The sequence below is a fragment of the Macaca fascicularis genome, chromosome 6 (assembly GCF_037993035.2).
Source record: "Macaca fascicularis isolate 582-1 chromosome 6, T2T-MFA8v1.1".
NCBI lineage: Eukaryota > Metazoa > Chordata > Mammalia > Primates > Cercopithecidae > Macaca > Macaca fascicularis.
The window spans coordinates 152,333,356-152,357,265 of NC_088380.1; the positions used below are offsets into that span (position 1 = coordinate 152,333,356).

Below are 23,910 nucleotides of genomic sequence, written 5' to 3' on the forward strand. Positions count from 1 at the left end.
CTCAAAGGCCGTTTCAAGTAGCATGGCCCCATTCCTCTGGCCCATTCCAAGTTCCTCTCTTGTAACTGAGCTCCCTACGCTTGCATTCCTCCGTCGTTACTGTGCATCACATTGCCTTACTCTGGTTATATCAAGAACACACAGCTTGCCCCACGCAGGTAGCTTAAGTGCATTGATCATGGATGCAGCTCTGTGCTGCAGAGATCAAGAGCACTCTGGGGTCAGACAGGCTTGGGTTCAAATCTCAGGTTCACCACTTACTAATCCTGTGACCTTGAGAAAACTGCTTTGCCATTTGGGACCTCAGTTTCCCTATGCATAAAATGAAAATAACAATTCCTATCTCATTATGTTGTCCAGAAAATCAGATAAGGTAATGCATGCCAAGGACAGTGCTTGGCATCTACTAAGCTCTTATAAGCACTAGCTGTTATTTTAATATGCTTCTCAGCAGTGATCACAGTGCTGGCACTGAACACCAAGCAAGGCTCGATAAATTTTCTGCATCAGCAGATGTTTATTCATTGTCTGTCCTGCTTTCTGCCCTGAGCTAGATGTCCCAGAAGTAAAGCTGCTTAAGGCACAATCTCTATCTTAAGAATTACGTCTTAATTCTTACTTGTGTCTCCAGCATTCTACCCAATGCCTGGCACATAGGTGACACTCAAAAAGTGCTGGTAGAGTTAAACTTAAAATCTAGTTGTCTAGCCTATATATGTTTACATGAATTTGAGGGGGATAAAAAATATATAACCATAAAAAGAAAATATGTTAAAGAAGTATGTGGCAGTGAGTTTTAATTCTTGAAAACTAAAACATATTTTGTATATTTGTCCTGTGTTTACCAACTTACAGAAAGCTATCAAACTTAGTTTCACATGTATCTGTGGGAACACATTAAAATCCCCATTTTGCAGATAATTAAGCTGACAATAGGGAGGGCCAGAGTGATTTGTGCTGGGTCACAAAGGTGAGGAGAGCGAGTCCAGAGGGCTGTAAGTTCAGAACCACTTCTGTTTCAAGGATACATCTGTCAACTTGACTGCCAAAGGGAAATCCCAGTTCTCCTGCCCACAGATTTCCACTCCAGGAGGAAGGAGGGGTCTGACTGGTGTGTGAAAAGTCAGCATTTGTGACACAAAGGCTCCCAAATTCCAAGTTACCTCCCTTTAAGAGTGGCGAAGGGAGAAAAAAGCAATTGAGCCAGTCCTCAGAGGCACAGAATACGTATGACCTCAGCTTGGGGATCCATAGCTAAAGCCAGCTTTTAATTTACAAACATAAAAATAAAAAGTTTGTGAGTACCTAGTTTTGATTTTTCTGGAAAAAATAGATATCAGATCCCATCATTACCACTACTCAACAGACTCAGGGATAAGTCCTAAAGTGAAAATAAAGTCACCTAAAACACTCTTACGGTGACTTCCACAGAAACCATTTATGCAGGCTCAGCTGTGAGGGTTTATCAGGAAGTCAGGCTGATACTGGAAAACATGACCACTTGGATAAAAGAAAAAAGACACTTAAGCATAAATGGCTCCTAAAATCAAAAAGCTAATTAAACGTGGGCTCTTCAAAAAGAAAAAGTAAGTCAGAAAAGGCAAAAGCTAGCAGGAAAAATATATTCTTACTTCTGAGCATAATAAATGAGAATAAAAAGGAATCACTTTAAGAAGTTGAAGTCACCTAATTATTTCCAGATAATATTCATCAGAAACCAACTGTGAACCTCCCTGGGCATTTCCTTTCTACTCATTCCCACACGAATGGATGGAATTCTGTTCAAGGTACTACAGGTTGGGAGGAGGGAATAAGAATTAAGGTGAATAAAACCACCTCTCTGCCATCAAGGAACATAGAATCAAATGTGGGATCATGCTAGAAATGTTGGGGAGTATATATCCGCCCCACAACCCCTTCCCCTGAGAAGTGTCCCCCTAACCCTGGTCCATGTGGTCATGGCAGAGGATGAGCCATAACTGGACAACCTGACTTCCATCTTCCTGGTGGTGCCTGAGCTATGGGAGGCCAATGAGAGTCCTTCCTAAAGAATTAATAAAGAAAAAAAATAAGCTATTTTATTATTAGTGAGAATTCTATCAATATATAATATGTATGCTTGACAGTGGAGGCCCATGTTCCATTATATGGCCTGGGGAGCAGAGAAAACCAGACTACACAAAAAGAGTGGAATAAAACAGACATATAGTCTTACAGACAAGAGCTGAAGAAGGAATATCACTTGGGTTCCTGGCAGTGTTCAGTTCCCAGTAAAGACCTTTCTGAAGCCTGCCAGCCTCACCACCCTTATACACTTACAATGAGCTAGCCTGAAGTGGTTTCTGTTACTTGCAACCAAATAGACCTAACAAGATCCAAAGGGAGTAACCACAACACAAATTCATCTAATGAACAAAAGTATAAGTGAAGTTTGTGATGCTAGGTAGGCAAGGATTTCACCTCATTCATCTGAGGGCTGCATAGTAAAGTGGCAAGAGGGAACTCTTCTTGACAAAAGATGTGGATTTGAGTCCAGACTCCACGCTTTGCTAGTTCTGTGACCTTGAAGAAACACATTTAGCCCACACTTAACGCAGTGCCTAGTGCAAAGCAGGTGCTCAATATATATTTGTAAGAGGAAGGAAGCAGGGAAAGCAGTTACCACATATCGTGTATGCTTATCTTTCAAGTCATTTCTCATTAATAAAATGGGGAAAAAAATTTCACTCTATGTATCTCAGAGGATCAGAATGTACATAACCACTGTGCAATTAAAAGTCATTATTAGGTTCATCTGATTAACTGATGCGTCAAATACAGACCCACTTTAGTTAATGAAATAATATTTATCTGAAGTAGGGGTTAGCTATACCCTACAAGCCAAATCCAGCCCACCACCTGTTTTTATATGGCCTACAAGAATGGTTTTTATAAATGAACATTTGCAATCAATTTGATGATAGGGAACATGAACTTTGAACCCTACTTCAGCTAAATGTTATCCCTCTCTCTCAAAAAAATCCCATTCTTCTAGTTAATATATCTGTATTATTAAAAAATTCAATTTATTATTACTATTATTATCATACAGAGTTTAAAGGATGCACAAGAAGTCAACTCAGTAAGAAACATGGCAATGAAATTACTTTTCTCATCAGTTCCACTATTTTTAGAGTGCAATGCTGTAGAACATGGGAGTTTTTACAAATGCATAAATTGCAATATAGCAGGAAAATGTGCAATAATGTCTGAGTGAGTGAAGGTGACATAACATCTTCTGGAAGTTCAACTACTCCCTTCAAGTTCAAGTTTAAAGAGGCTGGACCAGTCTGAATATGCACCAGGAACCACCTCAAACTGGAGCAAGAACACATCATCAATCATGACAGTATGTCTATGGTGTACACGACAGTACTGAATATTCATGCACCGCCCTCAGCCTCCCAAATGAACGCCTCCTAGTACAGGTTCATTCTTGAACCTAGACATGCAAAAATGAAAACAAGGGTCCATTACTAGGAAGTCTCTGAGGGTCATAACAATGGTTCTTTATACCAGCGGTTAATTCTATCCCACAAAACAAAATGAGTCCCGAGTAAAATCTGGAAATAAGTGAGTATAATTATCATTGCAATTAATAACAATAATAAAACACTTTGGAGAAACTGCTCTATACTGAGCACTGCAATAAGCACATAAAGATGCATAAGCCATGGGTTTTGACATGAAGTTTTAAAAATAATGCTATTAAGGCAAGAAAATAGGAGATATAAATGTCATATGGACCTCGTGATCCACGTGGATCACGAGGTCAGGAGATCGAGACCATCCTGGCTAACACGGTGAAACCCCGTCTCTACTAAAAAATACAAAAAAAAAAAAAAAACTAGCCGGGCGAGGTGGCGGGTACCTGTAGTCCCAGCTACTCGGGAGGCTGAGGCAGGAGAATGGCGTGAACCCGGGAGGCGGAGCTTGCAGTGAGCCGAGATCTGGCCATTGCACTCCAGCCTGGGTGACACAGCAAGACTCCGTCTCAAAAAAAAAAAAAAAAAAAAAAAAATGTCATATGGAATATCATAGAGGACAGATTAAAATGGAACAGTTCTACTTAAAATAGAGCACACAGGACCTTAGAACTCCAACATGACTTCTGAATCACTTTCATGGAAGGCTAAGCTCCCTTGAGAATAGAGTTTGAAAACTACAAGAATGGACAATTGGGGTCTCTGTATTTTCCTCAACCATAATATTAAGACAACAGTAATAGCTTCTGCAAAGGTTTGTGAGGATTAAATGAGTTAATAAATACAAATGCTTTTAGCAGTCAGTAGTATATAGTAAGTGCCCAATAAATATTAACTATCATTATCTTTATTAAATAGTTGTCATCATACTATACATTATTATTCATTCTGATTATTTCTTTTAATTAGATTATAAGTATGCTCCAAATTTTCACATACTCTTCATTGGCATATTTTTAATTTAATGAGCCATAAATGGCACTTTAGTTTTACTTTGATTTGAATTTATGTAATAATTTTGAGAGTAATTATTTTTGCATATATTTGTTTATTAACTATATGTTTTTCTCATTATGTCTGTTCATGAGTCTTATTCAATAACCCTATTGGAACTCCTATTGTTTTTTAAAATTAATGTTGGTTCAAAGCAGAAATAAAGTTACCTTCTGGGCTCCCTGTCTTAAGAATGTGCTGGCAAAAGTTTCTAAAATGCAGTTGAGAAATCCAGCTCCTGTGACTGAAATCCTGCCTCTTTGAATGAACTCTGTCCTGCAAAAAAACAAAAAACAAAAAACACATCTTCGATGTCATTCTATGCTTGGATATGTAAACGACAGACATTTCTAGCTGCATAATTACCACTTATAATCAATACAAAATAATATCCATAATAATTCAACAACTGCCTAAGAAGATTTTGTTTAAAGTAATTTATAGTTTATATAATACTAACAACAGTCTTATTCAAATTAAAGAATATTCATCTCATGCTGCAAAATCTCTTGTTAAAATTGAGTCTGAGGTAATTATCAATGATAGGACCTTAGGTAAATAATTTCGACTCTCTATAACTTGGTTTCCTCACATGTAAAATGGGAACGACCATAGTATCTTTCTTTTACAACTATTGTGACAAGTAAATGACTTATCACACATCACAGGAATATGAAGAGTTCCTGACACATAAGTATTTATTAAATGTTAGCTACTATTACTAAATAGAGTCAGATAGAGACAAGATTAGAAAACCAGAAGCCGGGAATGACTTTTTCAATCCTCGATTGGAGAAGGGGGTGAGACAGAAGAGATATGTCACCATCTCTACCAATTTTAATTACCAAAATTATATCAATATAAATTATCTTCATGTCATAAAACAGGGATCTAGATTACACTTGAGTGATAGAAGTAAGATGGCTGAATAGGAAGTCCCAAGCCCTCATTACCCCCAGAGATAATGACTTAAGAACAATATACAAACCAAATTGCCTTTATGAGAACTCCCTCAAGAATTAGCAGCACCCCAGGTGAGTGCAAAGCCAAGAAGAGCCACATCCAAGCGGATAAGACACTTTGTTACTTTTACCTATGATAGCTCCCTCCCACCTAGCATAGTGTAACGCAATCAAGAAAAAATTCCCAGCTTCTGGCTTCTCCCTCAGAAGGGATAGAAAAGTGCTAACTGTGCATCCAACATTCCGTCTTTAAGAGGGGCATGACTCAGAGTGCTAAAGGAAATGGCAATATACTTTCAAAAGCAAGCATGGTGGCTTGTTACACTAGAGAGACTGCAGTACCTCAGACGGACACCAAGGGTAACAAAAGATCATTGGCTCTTGAGAACAGGGGCAGTCCTCTCTGACTGGGAAATTACCCACAAGCCCAGAGAAGCTGCATCCCCCGAAAAGGTTTGAGAGGCCCCCAGAATCTCAAGCTAGGTTCATCAGTGAAGGTCTTTCCTATATGAAGCCAGTCCATAAGACTGGGAGAAGTGGCTGTTTTTTCATATACCCGAACCTCAACAAAAGATCACAATGCATGCAAAGAAACAAGTAAACATGGCCCAATCAAAGAAACAAAACAAATCTCTAGAAACCAACCCTAAAGAAACAGAGATCTATGAATTACCTCACAAAGAACTTGAAATAAGCATCTTAAAATTCTCCATGAACTAAAATAGACAACTAAAGGAATTAAGAAAAAATAAAATGCAAGAACAAAATGAGACTATCAACAAAGAGAAACTATGAGAAAAATGAGAACCAAGGAGAAATTCCAGAGTTGAAGAATAATGGAACTAAAAAACAATTCACTAGAGGGGCTCATTCAATAGCAAACATGATCAAGCAGAAGAAAGAATCAGCAAACTTAAAAATAAGTTATTTGAAATTATTGAGTCATGGACCAAAAAATAAATAAAAAGAATAAAGAAAAGTCAAGAGAGCCTAAGGGACTTACAAGACAGCATCAAACAGATCATTATCCACATTATGGGAATCTCAGAATGAGAAGAGAGTGAGAAAGAAACAGAGTGCCTATTTGAAGAAATCATGGCTGAAAATTCCCTAAATTTGAGGGAGGAAATTGGCAAATAAATTGAAAAATCTCAATGAACTTCAACTAGGATAAATTCAAGAAGACTCACACCTGTGCAAATTAGTTCAACCATTGTGGCAGACAGTGTGGCGATTCCTCAAGGATCTAGAACTAGAATCACCATTTGACCTAGCAATCCCATTTACTGGGTATATACCCAAAGAATTATAAATCATGCTACTATAAAGACCTATGCACATGTATGTTTATTGCGGCACTATTCACAAAAGCAAAGACTTGGAACCAACCCAAATGTCCATCAATGATAGACTGGATTAAGAAAATGTGGCACATATACACCATCGAATACTATGCAGCCATAAAAAAAGGATGCATTCATGTCCTTTGCAGGGACATGGATGAATCTGGAAACCATCATTCTCAACAAACCATCACAAGGACAGAAAACCAAACACCGCATGTTCTCACTCATAGATGGGAACTGAACAATGAGATCACTTGGACACAGGGTGGGGAACATCACACACCAGGGCCTGTCATGGGGTGGGGGCCTGGGGGAGGGATAGCATTAGGAGAAATACCTAATGTAAATGATGAGTTGATGGGTGCAGCAAACCAACATGGCATATGTATACCTATGTATCAAACCTGCACACTGTGCACATGTACCCTAGAACTTAAATAAAAAAAAAATATATATATATATATATAAAGACTCACACCAGGACACATTATAATCAAATGTCAAAAGTCACAGAAAAAGGGAGAATCTTGAAAGCAGTAAGAGAAAAACAACTCATCACATTAAGCTCCTATAAGATTTTCAGTACATTCCTTGGCAGAAACTTTGCAGGCCAGAAGTGAATGGAATGCCATATTAAAAATACTGAAATTAAAAAAAAAAAAAAAAAGAAAATCTACAAGACAAAAATACTATATCCAGCAAAACTATCTTTCAAAAATGAAAGAGAAATTAAGACTTTCCTAAATAAACAAAAGCTAAGGGAGCTCATCACCACTAAAGATTTGGATTACATTTAACTTTGCCTCATTCATTCATTTGTTCAACACACTGACTGCATGGCTACTATATGCTAAGTGCCATACCGACTGCTAGAGGCCCACAGAGAAGGAGATGGTCTCTCTCCTCCAGGATCTCACTGGCTAGTGGAAAAGACAAATAGACAAGTGGGAGAGTGTCAGCAATTGGAGGTGAAGCATTCCATCAGAGGAAAACCACAAGGACCCAGGTAAGGAGACATGAAGGAAGAGACATGTCTGAGGAGCCACAAGTTATCTAAAACTGCCCAGTACATGGTATGGGGCTTGATAAATTCTTCCCACAGGAATGACTGGAGCATAAGGTGGGTGTGGCAGATGTTAGGATATGAGACTGAAAGGATAATTGAAGACAAGGTTGCAAATGGCCTCAGGCTGAGAAGTTTAGGCTTTACCCTGAAGGTAAAGGGGGTGTCTCTTCTGAGGACACTAAGTACCAGGTATAGATTAATAGTCACACCTGCACCACTGACTAAAACGCTCATTGCCATTCCTTGATGCTTTTAGACAATTTCCTATCCCCCATTTTCACCACAGTGCTTACACTGAAAGAGTTCAATGAGCATTTGTTAAATTAATTAATTCAATTTCTTTGTAATCAAAAATATTCAACACATAATACATCTTCCCAACCTTATATCTCTGTGGAAAGGAAATGAGAGCCACGTCTCCTGTATGTATAGTTGGCATGTGTTTATATGCATGCATAGGTGAGCACATGCACTGAAACAAACAAACAAAAATCTGAGAAAATGCTGGATCCGGCAAACTGTCATTTTGGTCAAATGGTTACTAAAACCTCTTAATTAGACCTCGCTAATAGCAGTAGCCTCTACATTTAGATCATGCATACAATAAAAGGAAGCCTTCAGAATTCCTCTCTCCCTCTCCCCTCTCCCTTTCCTCACCTTCTCTTACACACATACACACACACACACACACACACACACACACAGGAGTTATCCCATCCAATCTGACATAAATACCTTCCATCTAAGCAGTTTTTACCTCTTAGATTTAAGCCTATTTAAAATGATTTGCTCGTGTAAAACTGTATCCTGGTGACACTAATCGTTTCCGTCTTTATTCTGGATTAGTCAGAATACAATTTTACAGTGATTTTAATATTAAGAAATGAAAAGTTGAGCAGTCTCACACTCTTGGGAGAGATGAACTCTTCAGTCCCCAGTCCTGAAGGCAAATGTAGGTAAGAGATTAATAAAAGTCTCTTACATCATATTCTAACCAATATTGCTTTCTGCCACTTTTGGGAGAAGTAAGTCCTCAGAAAAGCACTCTCGAGTTTTGTCCACATATCAGAGAATAACAGGGCAGTAAAACAGGGTCATGCCCTTGCCATCAATGAGATGAGAGTTTATCCTATTATATTTTAAGACTGCCAGAGAAGAAAATATTGCACTTTCCCTCAGTAACTCATTGATAAAGCACATCAGACACTCTTCTTACTACAAATAGCTAACCTAAATCCCTCACACTAGAATTCATCTCCATTTAAGTTCCATGCAAAACACAGCAGTTTACACAACAACATATGGTTTAATTTCAGCTTCATTTTTAAAAAAAGATGGATGGATGGATGGATGGACAGACGGACGGACGGACAGATGAGTAACTGAACAGAGCTAACATGCTAACAACATTAGGGCATTAGAACTATATGTTATTTACGTGCTTTGTTCTTCTTTTTAGTGGTTTATAAATTTTCTATTTAAAAAAATACGTATTCCTTTGGCAATTGCCAAAAAATGTCTATTGAGGAAAAAGACCCTGAGTATCACTTTTATATAAATAAATAAGGCATTTTATAAATGACTCTGTGCCTTTTAAACCATTTTCAGCAATGGTACCTGCTAACTTCTGGCTTCCTCTTCATTCAAAGTCTTGTTAAATCACCTCTTGGCTTTCCTTTTCCCACGTTATGTAATCTCATTTCTTTGTAGCTGTGTCCTAAGACTTTCTCCTCACCCTGTACTTGAAGTACATAGTGTTTCATCATATGCAAGACATAAAAGGATGATTCAAGGTTTCCTTCACCTGTTTTTCATCTCTGAGAAGCCTACAGGGAGGACTCTCCATTACATTTATGGTATTACAAATTCAGGGTCATACCTACTCCTCAAAACTCAGTATTGTAACAGTGTCCATTCTATATCAGACATTGTATTATCTTCTGAGGTTGCTATGCTTTGAAAATTATTTTCTCTCTTTTATGCATGAAGAAACTATGACAAAGAGATGTTAAATAACTTGCCCAAGGTCACATAGCTTAATGTCATGAGGATTCATTAGCTATCACCTCAAAATCCTAGTCTTCCTCTGCTCTCAGTGAATGACAACTGTCTTTCTAGTCCATGAGATTAGAAATCTTAGCAACATGTTAGATGGTCCCCTCTCTATAATCAATCCAAACATCCAATAAGTCACCCAATTGTGCTTATTTCACTTGTAACATCCCTCAACAATCCATGTTACTCTCTTCCTTGCTACTGCTACTGCCTTGGCTTGGCATGGAATTATCTCTCTCCAGGACCATTGCAAAGTGCCTCCCAATGGCGTCCTGTCTCCAGCATGAATTCCCTATATTCCATATTGACAAAAGCCAACTTCCTAAGCACACACCTATCATGTCACTGCCTATTAAGGCAGGGTGAATAATGCCCATGTGCTCAGTTTTATGTGTATGAGACTCATCCACAGTGTTGCATGTAGTTGTTGTTTGTTCATTTTCATTGCTACATAGTGTTCTACTGATTGAAAATACTCCAAATTATTTATCCACTCTACAGAAGATATTTAGAATGGACCCAGCTTATGGCTATTATCAACAGTGCTATTATGAAAACACTTATAATGTATCCAGATATATATGTGCACAAGTATCTCTGGAGTATCCAGCAGTCAATTACCTGGGCCATAGCACATGCACAGTTTCAACTTTAATAGATCAGGCCAAATGTTTTTCTAAATGGTTGTATCTATTTTTTCTTCATTGCATCCTCAATTCCAATTGCAAAGACTAGCCCATGGTAGGAAATCAATAATGCATTTAGAAAGGAAAGAATGAAGAGATGGAAAGAGTTGTAGGGAAGAGAAAGTGAAGAAGCAAAAGAAGGGAAGAAATGTATAGTACATCTCAATACCTGTGTCAGGGAAAATGAACCAGATGTCTCAGGAGTTCCACCAGCTCAGGTCAACAGAAGACAACCTTCACCTGGCTGTGGGATAAGCCACCTACAAAATCTGAGAGTGAGGCTGACCCACTCAAGCAGCACCTGTATCTGAGTCCCATCTCTTGCTTTGTCCACTTAGTGGGTGTAATTCGAAACAGAACCCAATGGAACTGTTACAGAGAAAGCACAACTCAAATCCCAGAACACCTTTGTGAAAATGAAGGGCAGCTTATACAGTCATTTAAAAATTTGTTTTCTTCTGGATTTGAGAAAATAAAAAAGTTCAGGGGAAATATGGATCAGGAATTAATCCCCAGAGCACACAGCCACCAGTGCTGAATCCTCAAAACGGCAGTTTCCAGGAAAGCAAAAGCTCTTAATGAGATCCTGTCCTTGAATTATTGACTGGTTAGGTATGGCAAATCTTGCCTAATTGTTTTCATGATGCGAATCTAATTAAAGTGTCTTTGAGGAGGAAAAAAAGTTTCCACAGATACTCTTGTTGTGATGACATCTCAGTTCTAATCATGTTTTTAGCATTCTCCTGTAAGTACACAGAAATAGGGGTCCCAAAGGAAACACAGGGTCTTCAAGTCAGATGGCCCACTCACTCCTGCCCAATTCCCTGGCTCTGCTGCTGCTGCAGAGACTTCCTGACTCATTGCTGCTCCACCATGCCAGACTATGTAGTCACTCCCATGCTGTCTGTCTGAACCCATTTACATAACTGCCTCCACAGAAAACCAATGCAATTTGCAGAGCTCTCAATATGTGCTATGTAGTTTCAGCCTTAACATGAATGTGTGTATTTACACGTGTAAAATCACACACACACTCACAAAAAATATATATATATGTGTGTATGTGTGTGCGTGTGTATATATATATATATCTTTAAGACAGGGAACAAAGGTGTGGCTCCTGGAATTAGACCATTTACATTCACGTCTTCTTTTATCTTGCCTACCCACCCATGTAGTAAGTTCCTGAAGTTCTGTGAAGTTTGCTCTTCTCTGTAAAATGGGGTTAATAATACCTATTTCATGAATTGTCTCAAGGTTGAATAGGGCAACATGTGGACAGCACTCAAGGTACTATGTGTAAGCATTCAACAAATGTGAGTAAACAGTACTAACACTAGTAACAATAATGCTGTTCTACTACAACCACCATTATTATTCCCTATTATTCCCATTTAAAGTAAAAAAAAAAAAAAAAAAAAAGCACAGTGGCTGAGAAGTCAAATAACCACTGTGAAAATCCAGCCCCAGCCAACTCCAAGACTCTGCAATTCATTAACTTCTAGGTGGCACTCAATCACCATAAACCACTCGGCAATGAAGGGAATGAACCCATCCCCACCCCAGTTCTGACATTCAAAGCTCCTGAAGCAGAAGCCTCCCAACTTCCCAGCCTCCTGTCTCACCCTGCTACCCTACACTCTGCACTGTGAAACCAAACACTCTACCATCCTTCTCTGACCTCCTCTCCTCAGTGCTTTCCCTCTGAGCTGTTCTTCTAACCCATGCCAGAAACCAACAGCTTGTTACCTAAATTATTAACAATGAGTATCAACAGGGTATGCCATAACACTAAGAAATAAATTAAATGGTAGAATCTCAGAGGCCCAGCAGGTTAGTACAGGTACATATTTCAGGACAGTCTGGCTCTGTCTCTTAAAACATGGTATTTAAGAATTGATTATTAATATGCCTCACGCCTGTAATCCCGGCACTTTGGGAGGCTGAGGCATGCAGATCATGAGGTCAGGAGTTCGAGACCAGCCTGGCCAACATGATGAAACCCCGTCTCTACCAAAAATATAAAACATTAGCTGGGTGTGGTGGCACATGTCTGTAAACCCAGCTACTTGGGAGGCTGAGGCAGGAAAATTGCTTGAACCCGGGAGGCGGAGGTTGCAGTGAGCCGAGATCATACCACTGTACTCCACTCTGGGCAGCATAGCAAGACTCTGTCTCAAAAAAAAAAAAAAGAGGTGATTATTAATAAAAACAGTTAACATATTTTCAGAGCCTATTGTGGTAAAGCATTGTATTAAGTTTTTTATATGCATGCCTTTCAGTTAATTCTCACAACAGTCTTAGAAGGTATATAATATTAACCTGAGTTTACAGATTAAAAAAACTGAGGTTCAAAGAGGCAAACTGACTTAGGGTCACACAAAAATAAGTGACAGGGCCACTATTAACACAGTTAACTTCAGATCCCATGTCCCTTCCCACAACCCTACTACCTAGAAAAGTGTCTATTTAGTGAAAGTTTACGGGCATCCCGAGTTGATGGCGAAGCTTCAAACTACACAATGGTTTGTAAACTAGCTTAGGTGGAGGCTTGTCTTGGGATATCAGGCCCAACAGTGCATGCATCCCACTCACAGCTGGTGCTGATTGTCTGCCCAATGGAGGAGGTAGACCCTAAGACTAGATTGTCACCAGGTTCCTCTCTATTGTCTCGAGATCTTTAGGTTATCCTGCATTATCTCAGTGCCTGGTTAATAAAGTATCGTAATTTTTAATACCAAAATTTTTTATTTCCTATAGCTACAAAAGCTAACCAAACAAAAGAAAAAAATTTAACTGGTATCTGTGTTTCCTAAGAGCAGAAAATGCAACATAATTTTGACACTAATCATACTCACTAAAGTCTCCCCTCCTCATCCCTTATTTCCATTGATCATTCTTGCATAAATTCAGTAGAGCCCTCATCTGAATTTTGACTTTTCAGCAGGTGTTTCCACTGAAGAGTGTTTAGTGTTTGCTAGATAGCCAGAATATTAACTGATCATGCTTTATAAGATTAACAAGAATTTTACAAAAAATGAAGTTCCAAAAGGGCTGCCAGCTGTATGTTTGCTTACCACTGGGACCATGGGATACTTACTAGATATCAGGGATTCCAAATCTAGCTACTCAACAGATTCATCAGAAGAACTTTAAAAATGTCGATTTTCAGGAGTCAGTCCGGGAATACAAAACTAGAATTACCAAGGTGAATCTACATTTTTAACTCCCCCACTGAATCTTGGGCCAACATACAACTCAAAACAACTCAAAAGGAAAAGGAGGATGAAAGAAAAAATGTCAACAGGCGTCCACTAAGATACAATTATGTACCACCTAACAATGAAGATATGTTCTGAGAAATGCATTATTAGGCAGCTTCATCGTTGTGCAAACATCATAGAGTATACTTGCGTAAACCTAGATGGTGTAGCTTACTACACACGTAGGCTAAATGGTAGAGTCTATTGCTCCTAGGCTTCAAACCTGCACAGCATCTTACTATACGGCATACTGTATGCAACTGCAACACAGTCATGTTTGTGTATCTAAACATATCTAGACATAGAAAAGGCACAGTGAAAGTACAGTATAAAAGATACATACCACATATATACCATTTATTAAAAAATGATACACACTTACCATGAATGATGGAGCCTGTAGTACTGAGGTCACTCTGCATAAGTCAGTGAGTGAGTAGTGAGTAAATGCAAAGGTCTAGGATATTACCGTACACTGCTGTAGACTTTATAAATACTGTACACCTAGGCTACGTTAAATTTATTTCTAAAATTTCTTTTTTCAATAATAACCTTAGCTTACTGTAATTATTTTACCTTATAAACTTTTTCATTTTTAACTTTTTCACTCTTGCAAGCACACTTAGCTTAAAACATAAACATATTGCATAGCTGTACAAAAATATTTTCTTTTATATTCTTATTCTATTAACTTTTTTCTTTTTTTTTTTACTTTTAAAATATTTTGGTTAAAAACTAACACAAAAACACACACATTAGCCTAGGACTACACAGGGTCATGATCATCAATATCACTGTCTTCAACCTCCACATGTTGTCCCACTGGAAAGTCTTCAGGGGCAATAACACATGTGAAGCTGTCATCTCCTGTGATAACAATGCTTTCTAGAATACCACTTGAAGTACTTGCCTAAGACTGTTTTACAGTTACCTTTTTAAAATATTTTACAAGGAGTACACTTTAAAACAACAATAAACAATATTGTAATTACATAAACCAGTAACACAGTCATTTATTACCATTTATATGGTTTGGCTCTGTGTCCCCACCAAATCTCATCTCAAATTGTAATTCCCACATGTCAAGGGAGGGACCTGATGGGAGGTGATTGGATCATGGGGGTAGTTTCCCCCATGCTGTTCTCCTGACAGTGAGAGAGTTCTCATGAGATCTGATGGCAGTTTCCCCTGCACTCTCTCTCTCTCCTGCCATCTTGTGAAGAAGGTGCTTGCTTCTTCTTCACCTTCTGCCATAATTGTAAGTCTCCTGAGGCCTCCCTAGCCATGTAGAACTGTGAGTCAACTAAACCTCTTTCCTTTATAAACTACCCCGTCTCAGTTATTTCTTTATAGAAGTATAAAAAAGGACTAATATACCACTGTCAAGTATTATGTACTAATACACCATTATCAAGTATTATGTGTTGTATATACTACACTTTTATACAACTGGCAGCACAGTAGGTTTGTTTATACTGCCATCACAACAAACACATGAGTAATGCATCATGCTATGATATTAAGATGACTGTGATGTTACTACTACTAGGACTTTTTCAGCTCCAATATAATCTTACGGTACCACCTTAATATATGCAGTCTGCCATAGACTGAAATGTTGTAGGCAGTGTTGGACTGTATCTCAAAAGCTCCTACTTTTGTCATTGAATGCTCTCTTGGCTAAACATCATTGTTTCTAGCTCAATTATCACTTCCCTTTTCAATAAAACAGCTTACTTTAATTTTCAAAATTAGTAACTTTAAACAGTCACCACACCTTGAAAACAACATTTAATCCCATTAGTTCCAACAACTTATATTTATTCGGTGCTTTATAAATGTGCATAGCATGTCTACTTTTTATCTTATTAAGTCTTCACTTCACTCTGTGAGGGAGCTCAGGCTAGCTTTATCCCTTTTCCCAGAGTCAAAGAGCACATAAAATGACCAAGCAGAAACAAGAAGAGAAGCTCCCAGATTACTGGCTCAATGCACAGATTCTCTCTACGTGTCATTTCCTACCAAATCCTACTGGGCTTCCCCAGTTTGAACTTGCCCTGCAGCAAATTCCTTCTCTTTCCCTTTCCCACCCACAACCCTCCCTGCCATTCTCATTTCAGCCCACAAGTACTATCTGCATCCCCTTTAGCAGACTTTCATTCATCATTCATTAGACAAATGGTGATGAAGTATCTTCTGTGAGCCAAGCACTGTGCTAAATACGTGGGATACAGTGGTAAACTGTGACCTCAGTGCACAGCCACCACAAAACAATTAGTACAGGATAAAAAAAACCAGAGGAGACTCTGATTATATGAACACAAACATCAAATGGCAAATGAGTATCTTTTGGAGGGCAGTCTTATTAAGCCAAAAATAAAGCTCCAGCCCAGATGATTATATTTGTATAGAAAAGCCTTTACTGCTTGGCTTTTCACAATTGGTGGTGCTTTCTGCTAATTGTTTGATTATCCGCTGGTGCACTGGAAATCAAGGTCAATATGAGCAGAGGGAGTCATGTTTTGGGACGAATACCGTAGTATTTATTCAGGCTATTAGTTAACTACACCCTCAAGCCCTTTAGCTCCAGGACTGGGCTTAGAAATAATTCCTAAGTCAGCAGAGCCAGAGTATTTTAATACTTCAGTAAAAGCAGGTCTGGAGGTCAATCAAAAATGCCACTACTAATCTTAAAAACACACAGAAGTCACCAGACTACCGAATTCACTCATGGAAAAAAAACTAAAAAGACTCCAGAGCAGGGTGAAACAATGGACACCAAAAAATATGTCCAATTACCTCTCAGCACATGCAAATTATATTATTTGTGATTTTGCAGATGAACACTTGAGACTTAGGACGTTTTAATCCAGAAATTCAAAAATAAAACATTCAAAAAGTTATATACATATCTATTACACAGTGAAGAAGATTCATGAGTAATTTCAGTAGTAATGAAAATGTATTGACCTAACAAGAGCTGCAGTCAGGCGCAGGGACTCACGCCTGTAATCCCAGCACTTTGGGAGGTCAAGGCAAGAGGGTCACTTGAGGCCAGGAGTTCAAGACCAGCTGGACAACACAGTGACACCCTGTCTCTACAAAAAAGAAAAAGAAAATTAGCCAGGCATTATAGCACACACCTATATCTCAGCTACTCAGAGGCTGAGGTGGGACAATTGCTTGAGCCCCGAAGTTTAAGGCTGCAGTGAGCTGTGACTGTATTACTGCACTCCAGCCTGGGCAACAGAAGGAGACCCTGTCTAAAAAAAAAAAGAAAAAAAAAGAACAGTTTCTCATCTCATTAATGTAATGCTGTGTTTAAGTTTGATTTTGACTTGTTTTTTACTATATTCCATGAGGGATATATTCAAATGATTAGCACACATTTTGCTAAGCTGACCTTTTTTTTTTTTTTTTTGAGACATGGTCTTACTCTGTCACCTAGGCTGGAGTATGCAGTGGCGCAATCTTGATTCACTGCAATCTCCGTCTCCCAGGCTTAAGTAATTCTCCCACCTCAGTCAGCCCCTCCAGTTGTTAGGACCACAGGCATACACCACCACGCCCAGTTAATTTTTGTATTTTTAGTACAGACAGGGTTTCTCCATGTTGCCCAGGCTGGTCTGGAACTCCTGGGCTCAAGCAATCCGCCTGCCTCAGCCTCCCAAAGTGCTGGGATTACAGGCATGAGCCAGCTGTGCCCTGCCCCTTCATCAAGTCTTGACACACTGCCATGGCCCAGCTATGCCCAACCACTGTGCCCAGGAGAGGGTGGGCCAAACGGGGTCCTAAAATGGTTTTCATGCAATGACGCTATAAGTACCTGGAGACAAAAAGCCAGCCTCCAACCTGTCCATGGGCCTATGCAGGGCCCTGGGAGAGCTTTTGCTTTTCCACCTTTCCCGGCCTCCCAGCGTGCTGGGATTACAGGCGTGAGTCTCCGTGCCTGGCCTGGCTGGGCATTTTTATTGTCAAAAATAAGCATCAGAGGATTAGCAGAAGCTTTTAGACGTGGAAAGCTACAGACATGGCCATTGAGATGCTGTGTTGAATGTAGAAGAATAATCTTGTTACATTTGAGGAAAAACCCAGTTCCACAACATCATGAATAGAATAGGTTCCCACTGATAGTAGTAACTTGAAGATACCAGAAAGTTTTTACTTAGCATAAAAACACATATGCTGAAAGAGTAAAGCCAAAGAAAATACTTTTACAGGGTGATTATCTTTCAGAATTACATTGTAGTACTTGGATAAAGCAAATGTCAATTACTAAAACCAAATCAAATGCATGTCAATTATATTCCCACATGGTATAACAAACACCTATTAAAAGGAAAAGGGTAATAAATAAGAACCAGAAACTAACAAATAAATATATTTTAAAGAACAGACACAAACACAAAATGATAAGAAATTAACAAACCTATCTCAGAACATAAGGCTTTGGAGGGTAAAAATCATGACTTTTTCTTCCTTCTGAAAAGTCTAAAATAATACACTTCATTCTCCATTTTCAAAGTAAATGCCTGCGTCCTGCTCTACATAATAAAGCATATTCCCACAAAAGCTGACTTTAATTTTTTCCTCTTTTCAGATTAAGATTCACTTATCTTTTTTCTGATTTGGCCCAAGTGTCTTAATGCAAAACAGAGCACGAGCATGGCATCTCTCATTCTACACATTCAAGCAGTGCATCAGAGGACCCTATGTGATGCCCCTGAATCTACAACTGCCAAGATCATTGCATGAACCTAGAAGAAAACCAGAAATGTGAGCAGATTCAGTCCATGCCAATTGCTTGCATTGAGCCTGAATACTATTCTCTCCAGAGCTTAAATTTCACTCTGGAACTAAAATACAAGGTTCCCAGTCCCATGCCTCTCAAAGTGAGGCACTTGTAGCCCCAAAGATGAGTACTGAGGGAATGCAAAGCCCAACATGAACATATTTCTGCAGTGTAACAGTAAATCATTACAAACACTGTTTCTATACTAAATACACACTGAGAATTAGAATCAAAAGTTATCAGAATTTTTAGGATTATGAAAATAACAATTGTAAAAGTAATAATACAAAACACTAATATCTGCTGACCACTACGGGCTGGCACTATTTTAAGCTTTCTCTAGGTACGACTTCATTTAATTCATACAACCACCCTCTGGGAAAGGGTTATCATCCCCATCATATCGATGAAGAAACTGAGGAGTAGAGAAGTGACACAAATTGTACAAGGGCACATAGTTACAGTTTCACAGGCAGAATTCTTCTTTTTCCTCTTTTTTTGTTTGAGACGGAGGTTGTATTAGTCCATTTTCATGCTGCTAATAGAGACATACCTGAGACTGGGTAATTTATAAAGGAAAGAGGTTTAATGGACTCACACTTCCACAAGGCTGAGGAGGCCTCACAATCATGGGGGAAAGCAAAAGGCATGTCTTACATGGCAGCAGGCAAAAAACAAACAAACAAAAAAAAACACCACTTGTGCAGGGGAACTCCCCTTTATAAAACCATCTGATCTCGTGAGACTTATTCACTATCACAAGAACAGCACGGGAAAGACCTGCCCCCATGATTTAATTACTTCCCACTGGGTCCTTCCCACGACATATGGGAATTGTGTGAGCTACAACTCAAGATGAGATTTGGGTGGGGACACAGCGAAACTATATCAGGGGTCTTGCTCTGTTGCCCAGGTTGGAATTAAATGGCAGGATCACAGCTTACTATAGCCTTGACCACCCAGGCTCAAGCGATCCTCCCACCTCAGCCTCCTGAGTAGCTAGGACCACGGGCATCTGGCACCACACTCGGCTAATTACTTTATTATTTGTAGAGACAAGGTCTTGGTATGTCGCCAGGCTGGTCTCCAACTCCTGGCCACAAGATCCTTCCACTTTGGCCTCCCATAGTTCGGGGATCATAGGTATGGAGCCACGCCTGGCCCAGTGGTAGGATTCTGAACACAGAAGCCTACTCAGTTACTGTGGCATAGGACATGACAGGAGAGACCCTGTGCAGGCCTGGAGGGAGTCAGGTTGGCCGTGTAAATAAAGCAGATAAGTAAATTACTAGACAAAGTAGTCAGACATAGAAAAATAAGAGACTATGAGGCTGCCTTAGGTCTTGCTGGCTTTCCAATTCCTGGTTCCTATCCCTCAGGAGGCCTGATCACTGGTACAGAAATATCCCTGTAATAATCTGCAGTAGTGAGTCTCCATTACCTCCAAAGCAAAATAAAGACAACGGGCAACGTGATGCCAAGAAAACATGAAGAGGAAAAAATGTGTGCAGAGTCCCCTTCTACTATGCCCCAGTTATTTCTGTTCAGTTGTCTACTCACCCCCATGCAGCCCATGTGCTTCAGAGGGAGACGACCTCACCCCCTGCTCCAAGAGCAGATCTTGACTGGATCTGCCAATACAACCATATCATTCCTCTGAACACGCTGATCGATCTGGGGGAGCAGGTGTCCTAAGTTGACTCAATCAGCATCAGGGGAAGGGCTTTTTTCCTCACGGCTAGGAGACAGGTTCCCTCCTCGACATAGCTCTTTCTCTCACTAAATGTGGACAAATTAGTGTGCTGATTCTAGATGCTGTTGATAGTCATGAGGAATCCAAACTTGAAAAAAAAAAAAGTTGACATACAAAGGTAGAGCCAAAAGAATAAGAGCTATGGAAATACTGCCCACTTGGGTATGAGATAATGCAGTTCCTTAGTGAGAGGAAGGGCAGTGTCACTGCCAACCGCTTAGATTCGAAAGCCAAACAGCCCATGTTTGAATCTGGTGCTGCCACTTACTGGTCATCTTACCTCGAACAAGTTACTTGACATCTCTAGCCTCAGTCTGTAAAACAAAGATAATAGTTCCAACCTCACATGGTTATTATGAGGATTAAATATAGACACACATATACACACACACATATACATATGTACACTGAGTACTTAAAGCAGAGCCTGCACATAGTTAACACATGTAAGGGATGGCTGGTATTGTCTGAGTCAGGGTTTCTGCTATTTGCAGCACAAGGCAGCCTAACTGATACAGGAGGAGGGATAAAGTAAGTACAGGAGGGCTTCTCTGAGGCATGGAGTGCCAACCTGGGTTCTGGGAGAGTCAGATGAGTGAGAAACAGGACATCACCCTATCTTCCCATACCTATTACAGAGAGAATAGAAATTCCATTCCATAAAAACTACAGGAAGACAATGTCATATAGAATTAGTGAAGGAAGAAAGCATATTAGAGCTATCCTGTTGTGTGACAGTACAGATGGGGGAAAGTCCAATGTAGTTCTCTCACCCAAGAAGGTGCCACAACTGTAGAGATGTCAGTGGGAAGCCAAAATCAGAACTATGTAAAGAGGACATAGAGCAAGGCTTAGTTTCTAAAGGCAACTTGTTTTGAGCCCATCTCTGAATTGAGCCAACAGGCCATGCACAGGGACAGAGTGACATCTGGTTTCTAGTCACACACCCACACCTGCTAACCAACACACAGCTTGAAAGTCTAATTTTACACTTAGTAGCCCTGACAGCTTTTTTATTCCCTTTAAAAAACAATTGTCCCTATTCTGGGTGCAGTAGCTAGCCATTACTCTCATATTTCCTTAGCAAAGGGAAGAAATTAAAGTAATAATGAATCTTTCTTGGATGCCCCCATCCCATGCCATTACCTATTTATTTAGAATGTCTGCCTAAATGCCTTTCTAAATGCATGTCAAGAGCTAAGGAAACATAAGTTCTCTAGAATGTGGATCCCAGTTTTCAGCATATCAGCCCCTACTCAGAAACCTTTGTGTGACTGCTTGTTGCTGAAGGGACAAAACCCATCCTTCATACCTGGGATCCAAAGCACTCTACAGAACAAGATAAACCCATCCTTTGCAAATGTTCGTATTCCTGCCTCACCACCGTGCTCAAGGTGGAGTCTACGATACCTGCATTTGTATCTTGGTTTAGCAATCTACTGACTGTATCACCCTGGGAAAGTTATTTAACCTAAGCCTCAAAAGAATGCACATGAAGGATATAGCTTTGACTTTGACATAGTAGGCATCAATAAGTGTTAGCCCTCTGTGTCAATGATAGAAAAGGTAGTGTTTTGGAGAGGACTGGAACATAACAAACCAAAGAAATTTAAAAAAAAAAAAAACATATAACTGGTCAAACCTTCTTATACAGGAGTCTGGTCATATGTTCCAAAATATAAAATGCATATAACCTTTGACCAAGAAATCTCACTTTGCTCAATCTACCTTAAATGGTAATTGAATAAGTGGGAAAATATGTAATCATAGAGATTTTCATCACAACACTGTTTGTAAAAGCAAAACCAATCTAAGTATCAATTAGGAATGGACCAAGAAAATCATGTAAACAGACAGTATCTCCAGGTATGATAATATTTCCTTTTTTTCTCAGAATTCGTTAATATTTTTACAAGACACATGCATTATTGTTTCTAGAATCAGAGTGACTATTTTAAAATACTTTTTGAAAAACACACAAAGAAAAATTGTTCTTAAAGGATATCCTCCCTTTCAGAGTTAATTGTCATTTTACATATCACAGATGAAGGTTTAGTTCACCTTTTAAGACTAGCTAATAGCTCAAATATGCACAAAAATTAAGGCTAAAACAAAGTAGATGAAATGATTTTTTTGCACAAAATCAGCCAATTCCATCCTTTTGCTATTTCTTCATACAAAGAAAGAAGCTCTATTTTCTGGCCACAGCCTTCACACTTAATCCCAAACATCTATGCCCTATGTGAAACTCTTGTCATGAGAGAGACTAAGACAGAAAAAATAGTGGGTGGTTCAGAGCAAGCCCACCTCTGATGCTAATAAGACATGGCTTTCACACCCACTCAGCGGGCTGCTGCAGCATCCTAGAATTATCACTACAGGACCAAAGTTATGGAGAGCAGTAATGATTTGGACAAGTGTTTGGGCTTAAGAATGGATTTTAGATTTTTGGTTTATAGTTGTTTGGGCTTGAGGGCTTTACTGTTTCCATAAAATGATAAGTATATAATAAAAAATTCAAACCACATAGAACAATAACAAAAAACACAGATAATTATCCAGTTCACAGCAACAACCGTTCACAGCAAAAATCACTGTTAACATTTAGTGCTTATATTTTGCTTATTTTTAAACATGTCTCAAAAAAATTAATCATCTTTCACCCATTATACTGGCAAAAGTTAAAAAGCATGTGAATAAGTGCTGACAATGTTGTAAGGGAATGAGCCCTCTCATGTGTTGTTGATCAGTGTAAAATGTGCATATTAACACATTGGAAGGCAATGTGGCAGAATCTGTATGTTATGACTGCATGTCGGTACCCTCCCCCGCCACCCCCAATTCATGTGTTGAAACTTTAACCTACAATGGGATGGTACTAGGAGACTGAGTCTTTGGGAGGTAGTTAGGTTTTCATGAGGTCATGAGTTAGAGACTGCATGATGGGACTGATGTCCGTATAAAAAGAAACCAAGACTAGAACTCACTTTATCCACCATGTGAGGCAATGATGAGGAGGCAGCATCTGCAAACCAAAAATATGGCCTTCACCAGACACTGGAAAGGCCAGTGCTTAGACGGTGGATTTACCAGCCTCCAGGCCTGTGAGAAATTAACGTTTACTGTGTAAGCCACCCAGTTCATGGTATTCTTGTTATAGCATCCCAAACTAAAACACTACATAAACTAATAAAAGTATGCATGTTCTGAGAATCAGCTATATAGTTTTCTGTATTGAGATATAATTCACTTACCATAAAATTCATCCTTTTAAGGTACACAATTCAGTGAGGTTTAGTATATTCGTAGAGTTCTGCAATCATCAACACTAATTCCAGGACATTTTCATCACCCCAAAACAGAAACTCCATACCCACTGGCAGTCACTCATCACTCTCCTTTCTCCCTAACCCATGGCAACCAATAATCTACATTCTGTCATTATGGATTTACACATTCTGGACTTTTCA

The 23,910-nt window shown here is 39.2% G+C and overlaps 1 protein-coding gene across 3 annotated transcripts in view; it reads right to left on the reverse strand.

Annotated features, from left to right (window-relative positions):
- PRELID2 (PRELI domain containing 2) overlaps nt 1-23,910 on the reverse strand; it is a 78,993-nt gene that overhangs the window by 34,911 nt on the left and 20,172 nt on the right. For 2 of the 3 annotated variants that reach the window (XM_065546916.2, XM_065546915.2), the window contains one exon: nt 4,688-4,793. The exons of the other annotated variant lie outside the window; for it this stretch is intronic. In XM_065546916.2, coding sequence (XP_065402988.1) covers nt 4,688-4,793 — 106 coding nt within the window. The remainder of the gene's footprint in view (nt 1-4,687; nt 4,794-23,910) is intronic. 3 annotated transcript variants of the gene reach the window in all.